The sequence below is a fragment of the Engraulis encrasicolus genome, chromosome 4 (assembly GCF_034702125.1).
Source record: "Engraulis encrasicolus isolate BLACKSEA-1 chromosome 4, IST_EnEncr_1.0, whole genome shotgun sequence".
Classification (NCBI taxonomy): Eukaryota; Metazoa; Chordata; class Actinopteri; order Clupeiformes; family Engraulidae; genus Engraulis; species Engraulis encrasicolus.
The window spans coordinates 38357078-38366518 of record NC_085860.1 but is presented as its reverse complement, the minus strand read 5'-3'; the positions used below and the strand labels follow the sequence as shown (position 1 = coordinate 38366518).

Below are 9441 nucleotides of genomic sequence, written 5' to 3'. Positions count from 1 at the left end.
GATTGGGGTTGGCCAACGTGTGGGTGGGTGCTCATGTCTGTGGCAGTGCATCAGCTGCTTGTTTGTGGTTTAGATTTGCCGTTCATATTCAAACTCTCTCTCTCTCTCCTTCTCTCTCTCTCCCCCTCCTCAACCATTTGTTTCCTTCTGACAGATTCGTTCTATGACACCTTCCATACGATAGCTGACATGATGTACTTCTGTCAGATCCTGGCTGTTCTGGAGGTGGTTAACCCAGCCCTGGGCATAGTCAAGACGGGAGTTATTCCTCCCCTTATTCAGGTTGGTATCTCTCTCAAGACATCTTGGCCGCGTCTGAATACTATAGTAGGTACTCCTTACTGCTTCCTTACCAGTAGCTACCAATTGGCGTCCTGACCAGTAACGTCTATGTAGAAAGCAAGCCAGTCGTAAGCATAACTGGGATGTACTACTACAGCACTATACATGGTATGCTTTAAACCAGATCCGTCACACTAATGCCCTATGAACGGAACGTACAGTTGTCGACCACCCCGTGGACTTCTGTCGAAGATAGCAAAGTAGTAGCGAAGTGACCATCGTTAGCCTGCTGCAAATGTGACTGGATATAGAAGTCATCCAGGTACCGTGCGCCTCCTGTTTGCAAGCCTACTAAGGTATTCGTACGCACTACATAGTCTATTCCTTATGTTTTGCCTACTACATAGGAAGGCTGTAGGGACTTTCGGTTGCAGCCCTACTGCCAAACAAGAAATCAGAATGTAAAAACCCTGCCAGTTTTTATCAAACACAGGTGACTTCACTGAGTAAACGGGTACCTGTTTTGAGTATCCATTACAATCAGCTAGTTCAGAGCTGGTTGGATGGATTTTATGTACTTTTTGAACCCGGGATTGACAGATTGTCACGTCAAATCTCACCCGTTCTATTCCACACGTTCGCTACACTGGCTCCAAACAACCACGGGTTATGAAGCACTTTGGAAACCTAATGATCTATTGCAAAGTGAAGGAGAGTTGCCTGGCCAGTACTTAAACTCTGGCCTTCTGGGGTACTAAACTGGGGCTTTGACCTCTACACCAAAGAGCTAGGCTTGTTGGCGATAGGGCACACACAACCCTAGTGATAGTCACTCCGTCACATGATGCTTCAACTACCATGATCTGGATGAAGGAAACCTTCAGACACGCATGATACTTGAAATAACTCTGTGTGTACTTAATGTGTGATGATGTGGAATTTCTGCGTTTGTGTGGAAGGTGTTTGGGAGGAACTTTGTACTCTTCATCATCCTGGGGGCTCTGGAGGACATGCACAACAAGCCTGTGGTCTTCTTCATCTTCTACACCTGGAGCTGCATCGAGATCTTCAGGTGAGCCACCTTTACTTTACACTTAGCTGACGCTTTTATCCAAAGCGCCTTACAGATATTGCAGGGTATTGGTTACAGTTCCTGGAGCAGTGTGGTGATGGATGCCTTGCCCAAGGACACCTCAGCCATGGATGAAGGTGTAGGGTGAGCTATGAGTAGGATTGGAGCATCCAACATTCTGATCTAAAGACCAGCTCTGGAACCATTACACAATACTGAATGATGGCACAAAAGCAAGAAATCCTGTCGTACACGTGCACCTCTGCATCAAGTTAACGTGCCTGGAATTTTGCACCCTGGCCCTTTTTTATTTTTGGAATTGTCTGATAAAAGGCCTTTCTTGTCCTGTTATTTATTTCCCTCTATGTTGTCAGTAGTGTGCGTACTGTACAGTCTACTGTATAGCTGCACTAGAGCAGCTGCTTATGATGTAATTCTGCATGACAATAAAAGCTATTCTATGTGGCCATTCTATTATTAGTCTTTGAATGAGTCTAAGTATGTGTGCATCTCCTTCTATGTCTTCACTGTGATGTGATCGGGGCGGTGACTGCCCTACTTGGCGAGGATTATTTTGTGTTTCCTTTGTGTTATTTTGTGTTTCTAAGAGCCAATTCAGATTGCTATTGTCCACAGTGAGTAGGAAACAAGTTGGTCCACTTCAGAGAGACTGGGCTAAGGATGACTGGAGCACACAGGATATGTTTTCTATTATTTTATTGTGGTGTGTGCATGCATACAAGTAATGTAGTGTAAAATTTAGTGTAGTGTAATGTAATGTAATGTGTGCAGGTACCCCTTCTACATGCTGGCCTGCATAGATATCAAGTGGACATTGCTCACCTGGCTCAGATACACCATCTGGATGCCTCTCTATCCTATGGGTGTCATTGCAGAGGGTGAGTTTGGTATATTTCCCTCTCTCTCTCTCTCTCTCTCTCTCTCTCTCTCTCTCTCTCTCTCTCTCTCTCTCTCTCTCTCTCTCTCACTCTCACACACATTTCACCAACACAGTATTGTCACCAAAATGTGACCATGTCTTGGTCTGTTACTTATGGCTCATGTGTCCCACTGTGATGCACCTGCAAATTGAGTGATGATTCATAGAGTCCCAATTGTAATGCAATGTAATGTTTGTCCCTTTTGTGGGATTTGTTGCAAGGGTGAAATTTTAAATGGGTACATATTTTCCTCAAAGCAATACTGTAATTCTGCTTGGCTTTAACAACTGATATGTTGTCTTTGCACAATGCTCTATCTTATTAACAGATTGAATGTTTCAAAAATGAAAGCATTTTGATTTTGTTCACAAAATGTCAAGTGTCCCAACATTTTTGGAATCCGCTTTGTAGTATTTCCACTCCATGCCACTAATTATCGCCCCATCAGAAAACAAACCCGGCACTTCACTTAACATTTAGCACGTATTTTGGGAAGTTCACTAAGAAAACCTTTTTAGCCTAACTCTACTACACGTATTTCCCTGGCAGCGGTGGCGGTGATCCAGTCCATGCCTGTGTTTGACGAGACCGGCCTGCTGAGCATCCCCCTGCCCAAAGCCCTGGGCCTCAGCCTCAGCTTCTCCTATGTGCTGCACCTCTACCTGGTGCTCATGTTCTTAGGTGGGTACCAGAGGCTACTACAGCAACCGACACATGATGCAATATGTGATATATACTGCTCTTTGGTAATACTAGTAAATATTTGTTTATTATTTAGTAAATATTTATGAAAAGATCAAGTTTGGCAATAGGCAGCACAGCTTCATGATCAGCATAGTTGCAGTACCTACTCTGGCCACCATACAGCACAGTGCACCTTTAGAGTATTTCTCAATTGGTTTTGTACATTTCTCGAATCTCTCTCGCAATTTGCAAAACATAATATTCATTCTCAAAACAGCTTTAACAAATGGCAAAACACCGTGGATGACCTGCAAAACCGCATCTCTTACTCGAAACCCATAGTTTATCTTTCAAAACCAAGTTTTTGTGTCAATGAACACGTCAGTGCCAGCAGAATGGTTAGTCGTTGTATCATAGTGTATGGACAAGCTAGTCAAATCGATTTACCATGTTGTCAATTGATTAGTACACTCTTGAGTCTTGAGGATCTTTTCTGAAGCTAAATGTTATTTAGATTGGATGGGAAATGTTGTAAATTCGACTTTTTATTACATTGATCAAAAAAAGATTGTACCAGATATACATTTAGAGTATGACCTATTTGACAGGTTTTCTCATTGCAAAATAGAAAAAATAACCAACTCTGGTTGATGTGTCAAAGTGCGCCCTCTACCACCCGTTTTTACTTGTCTTGCAGGCCTATCTGAAAAAAAATATAGAACTGTAAAGCAAAATAAATTTGAAACAATACACTGATACTGTATAAAGTGTTGTATAAAGTGTTGTGAAATTCTAGGGAAATATTGTGATTTTGTGTGGAGCGTAATTATAAAGGGCACATGAGGCATAGAGTAATGTAATGCAGTATAGTGCCTATTGTTGTATTGCATGCCTGTTTTGTCTTTCCATTCAACTGCTTTTAATTAGAGAGAGTCAATATTTACCAGCGAGCAATTTACCAATTCAGATCACATTTATAGACACAAATCCAATGGAAACTAGACTGCCTGTGCAGTCGCCTTCGACTGCTTAAGGTATATCCCCGAAACGCGACGCTTCCAGTCCCCCATCATTCCTACCACTCCCGTCCACCATTTCGTAAACGTATATGATGCATACAGACGTGACATGACGTGCATAGGCTTAAAACCAAACGACTATTGTGAAAATGAAGCAAAAAGTGGGGCAAATGGTAATACTGTTTTAATGGTTCAGTGGATATACCACATTAGGTACAGTGTAATAACCAGTGTAACAATATTTAATACAATGTAATTTTTTCTACTTACATCATGTGTTTGTGCGTAAGTGGTATTACATGGTATTGCATATTGTTACACTGGTATTACACTATATTACATGGTATTGCATACTGTTACACTCGTTATTACACTGTACCTGATATTGCATATTGTTACACTGGTATTACACTAGTATTACATGGTATTAAATATTGTTACATTGGTTATTACACTGTACCTAATATGGTAGATTCACTGAAATGGTGAACCATTAAAATAAGGTGTTACCGGGCAAATCAATCCACCCAGTCAGAAGTTATGGGCCAAATGAAAATTCCGCCATTTTGAAAGTGTTGTCTTCCAAACTCGAATCAGTTCATGAACCTACCCTAGAGCATTCACACACAAAATCTGGGACAAATCCATCCACCCGGTCAGTAGTTATGGGCCAAACAATAATTCGGCCATCTTGAATTTAGCCATCTTGAAAGTGTTGACCTCCAAACTCGAATCAGTTCATGAACCTACCCTAGAGCATTCACACACCAAATCTGGGACAAATCCATCCACCCGGTCAGAAGTTATGGACCAAACAAAAATTCAGCCATCTTGAATTCAGCCATCTTGAAAGTGTTGACCTCCCAACTCGAAGCATTTCATGAACCTACCCTAGAGCATTCACACACCAAATCTGGGACAAATCCATCCACCCGGTCAGAAGTTATGGACCAAACAAAAATTCGGCCATCTTGAATTCAGCCATCTTGAAAGTGTTGACCTCCCAACTCGAAGCAGTTCATGAACCTACCCTAGAGCATTCACACACCAAATCTGGGACAAATCCATCCACCCGGTCAGAAGTTATGGACCAAACAAAAATTCGGCCATCTTGAATTCAGCCATCTTGAAAGTGTTGACCTCCAAACTCGAATCAGTTCATGAACCTGCCCTAGAGCATTCACCCCAAAAATCTGGGACAAATCCAAACATCCGTTCAAAAGTTATCGCGTTAACACGAAAGACCTTACGCGGCGGCGGACGCGGCGGACGCGGCGGACGCGGCGGCGGCGGACGCGGCGCACGCAAAACCATTACATCCCCGACGCTCCGCGTTTCGGGGATATAATTATACAGTGCTTAACACACTTGGTAAATCATTTTGCATGTCAAGACTTATACTATGACATAGGGCTTAAATGTTTTGGGGTTTGAGATAGTTTTGTGTATTCAGTGACAATGCTTTTTGAGTGATATGACAAAAGCAATTGATAATGTACGAAAAAGCTGAGAATTGTACACAACCATCTGCATGGTGATGAAAGCATTTGCTAAATGCTGAAAACTATGAGAAACGTATTTTACCATGTGCACAGATAACAGCAGGAAGTCACAATTGAACAAGAACTTTTGAGAATGATAATTCTGTTGTGAGAAATGTACAAAACCAATTGAGAAATACTGTAATATTTCCATCCCTGTTTGTCCCTGTGCTCAAGTTCTTAGGTAGGTACCAAAGACTTTTCACTAAGTCGGCGTGTCATCACTATTGCATTGCAAAGGTGCCGCCATATTGAAATAAGGGAAATATTTACAGTAACTCTTTTGAGAGGAAGATGTTTAATTTAGCTTGATGTCATTTAGCAAACTGCTACAAATTTCCTGTGATCATCTGTACCATTGCACCCTCCCACCACATGAAGTATAAAATCTGAAAAGCCAACAGGGCGGTAGTTCATAGTTTTCGTTTACATTAAAGCCAATGGGGGACATGAACGGCACATATGTACAGTGATTTAAAAACATTTTTTGTGTTTATTGATTTTTCAACTGCCAGTTTTCTGGTAGGCCTACAGCTCGACACAGCGTGACTGAGCCGCCACTTTTTCCTGTACGATTGAACTATGTCGTATCTATTCGAAAAGCAAAAATTGGAGGCCGAGTCGCGCTGTGTGGAGCTGTAGGCCTACCAGAAAATCGGCAGTGGAAAAGGGGCATTAATGAATTACAGTACTTGACATGTGATACTGTATGTTGCACACTCTATAAGTGTGTACATGTTGTATTCATACACTGTGGTTAACAACATCTTGATTGGTGAGACTGCTGGTGACGCGCATGGGCACTTGCAGAAGTTGTGCACTTCACTGGGCTCTTGTGGGCTGTCTGAGTGGTGGTGCAGATGAGACCTAGAGGGGAAGTAGACTGGACATTGCTATGGCAACCACTATAACTAGGCTGTGTCCTAGATTGCACTGTGATGCTTGCGTGTCAACAATTGAAGCGTTTTCCCCCAGACATGAGGGAGGGTATTTTAGCTGTTATCCAAAGGAGTTTAGCTGTGTTATCCAAAGGAGTTTAGTTGTGTTAACCAAAGGAGTTAAGCTGTGTTCACCACCACAGAGTTGAGCTTTAGCCAATTGGACCAATGCACAGTAGCAGGACATAGTAATTTACATACAGTACGTCATTGTAAAACTCAATTAAATTTTGCGTCCGAGGACACATTTTCTCACTGGCCGATTACACGACAAGGCAGACAGTGTCTCACAAAGTCCTTTGTTGTTGTGATTGGTGACCATGCATGAAAAATTCATGATGCTTTTTTAAAATGTCATTTTATTTCATTTCTAGGCCTCTTCATCAACTTCCGCCACTTGTACAAGCAGAGGAGGCGACGCTTCCGCACGAAGAAGAGGAAAGCCTACTGAGAGATCCGACGAGACCAGAGCTAGAGGGAATCTGTCTGCTGAACCTCTCACATCAATCCATCCATGATTCCATCCATTCCTTGCGTCTCCTCTCCTCCTTTCCTCCCTCCCATGTTCCGTCCATTCCTCCACACTCACACATGCACCTTTTTTTCTCTCTTTAAGGGACCAGTACTCTGACAGTACCTCTCCCCAACCCAAACCAACTGAAGTGCATTAGGACTGGTTTCATTCACCTTACGTTACGGTTCCCTGCCTCTTACACACAACCACCCCTTATATGAAAAGGAAGGACAGTGAGATACTATCATCGCCTTCTTCAATAGGCATCAGCCTACACCATGATGTGCTTGGCCAAGCCTGGCACTGAGAATGTACCTATACCTGACCTAGCCTGACATCAGCCAATGAGGAGTGAGTGAGTGAGGGAGTAGAGGTGGTTTGAGGAGGTTGTTGAAGATAGATTGGAGCGCAGTGTGTTATGTGGTGTGCAGGCATTGCATTGTATTTTAAATCGGTTCCTTCCCCTATTCCATCAAAACCAACACCTCTCCACTCCAACCCCACCATAGAGAAGGGGGAGGAGGAGGTGGTGGTTGGGGAGAGGAGAGCCGTTTCTTTCTACAGCGGTTATGGCATTGCATGAACGTTTTATCCCCCTCTTCCACCAATACTAACACACCTCCCCTCTCCAAACCCATCCTTGGAATAGGAGGAGGTGGTTGAAGAGAGGAGCTGTGTCTTCCAACAGCAGTTATTACCCTGGATTGTAAACAGTTTCTTCTGCTCTGCAAACCATTATCAACACTCCTCCCCTCTCCAACCCCACGCTTCACAAGGAGGCGGTAGCTGAAGAGAGGAGCCCACTGGCACAGGGTTCATTCCATTATCCTAACTCCCGTCCTCCCTTGTGCTTGTGGCCTCGTGATGACGTTGCAAGACTTAATTAATGACATGAGTTTAATTCAATATCTCACAAAAGCACAACTCCAAGGTCATTTTCTCATTTGCAAGTGGGATGTTTAATAGTGAAAAGTCCTCCAGAAGTTTTTGAAGCTAGGTTGACAGCAGGGGAAGAAGCCACAAGCACAGTTAGGAAAATGGAAAGGTCCCCTGATTTACAGTAGGCATTGCACTGCATTGCCAGTTAATGCATAACAAACAATTCCTCCAATTCTGCCGCCACCATCACTACCACCCTCCTCCTACTCCCTGACACCAAAGAATTGAATTGGAGAGAAAGATATGTCAAAGTCCGTCCATCCAATGCAAAGGCTTGTCCTCAACTTTGACCTCTTAAGGGGGTGTTGTCCCCTCCTTCTTGTCTTTTTGTGGTGTTTGCACAAGAAGTGTGCTACCGCCATCTACAGCACTAAGGGATCTCCATTTATTCTCAACCTCAAGATGCTGAAGGTCTCCTAACTGAAGGTCTTCTGAAGGGGCATTCACTCAACATCACATGGATACCGGAAAAGAACGAGCGCGAACTATCTTTCTTGCCTATACGATTCTTTGCCAACACCCTGCATTTGGAAGAGGAGCGCTGGGACCTCAGGGAAAGCGGAGCGGGAGGAGTTGCAGAACCCCACTCAGAAGCGCTGATTTTGTTTTTGTTTTTGTTTATGACGTGAAACAGATGTTTGTTGTGTCTAGATCTTGCTGAAGAGCACCTGTTGTTATTAATAATAATAATAATAATAATAGTTTGGTTTGAAATAAATATTTAAAAACAGACAAGTTACTTGCCTCCTATTGCTTTTTTTAACATGCACAAATATACACATACAGTGGTTACAAATGGAGCAAATTCATGTCTTTATTTATTTAGACCTTTTCCATTTTTAAGTTTTCCTTTTTATTAAAAAAAAATGCAGCTATGTACAAATCTCAGGCAATCCTTAGCACAGATGAACAGACTGAGCTGGAAAGCTGGAGTGTCATAAAAAAAGTGTTTGTTTTTAAAAGTGGACTTCTAAAGTACTGTCTCCCTCCCTCCCTCCCTCACTCCACAGATTGATGTTGCACTGATGTCATCACCTTCCACACCATAAGCTTTAATTCATCAGAGGTCACAGAAGTCCACTGTGCTAGGCGTCCTTAGAGCACTGGGTGTATGTCGTCTTCTAGCTTGAAATGACAGGCTGGTTGAATGGATTGGTGTTGGGTTTAGAGTAGGTTATACGTTCCTCTGGCCATGGAAAATTTGAAGTTTTTCAAAAATCTTTCCATCGTTCTCCATGTTATCCAGCAAGTCAGTCAGAAGATACCCAGAGTGGACGTCGGGGTGCTGTGGCGCAGCACCGTACCATGGAGGGCCAGCTTGCTCACGGGGATTCAGGTTCAAGTCCGGCCTGGGTCATTTCCCAATACCATCCCCCACTTACCTCCTGTCACTAGCAATAAAGAAAAAAAAGGTCTCCACTAACTCATTGCTCCAACTGTCCCCTCAGCTGGAAAAAAAACTGTACATACCATCCTCTCCTCACCATCCTAAACCCACTCCCATCCCCTCC

General features: G+C 43.1%; 1 protein-coding gene across 1 annotated transcript in view; it reads left to right on the top strand.

The window, feature by feature from the left end:
• hacd3 (3-hydroxyacyl-CoA dehydratase 3) overlaps window positions 1–9439 on the top strand; it is a 15688-nt gene extending 6249 nt beyond the window's left edge. The window contains exons 7-11 of the mRNA XM_063197379.1: window positions 155–282; window positions 1242–1354; window positions 2147–2253; window positions 2845–2976; window positions 6852–9439. Of these exons, the coding sequence (XP_063053449.1) occupies window positions 155–282; window positions 1242–1354; window positions 2147–2253; window positions 2845–2976; window positions 6852–6928 (557 nt within the window). The 3' untranslated portion in view covers window positions 6929–9439. The remainder of the gene's footprint in view (window positions 1–154; window positions 283–1241; window positions 1355–2146; window positions 2254–2844; window positions 2977–6851) is intronic.
• Window positions 9440–9441: the final 2 nt, after the last annotated feature.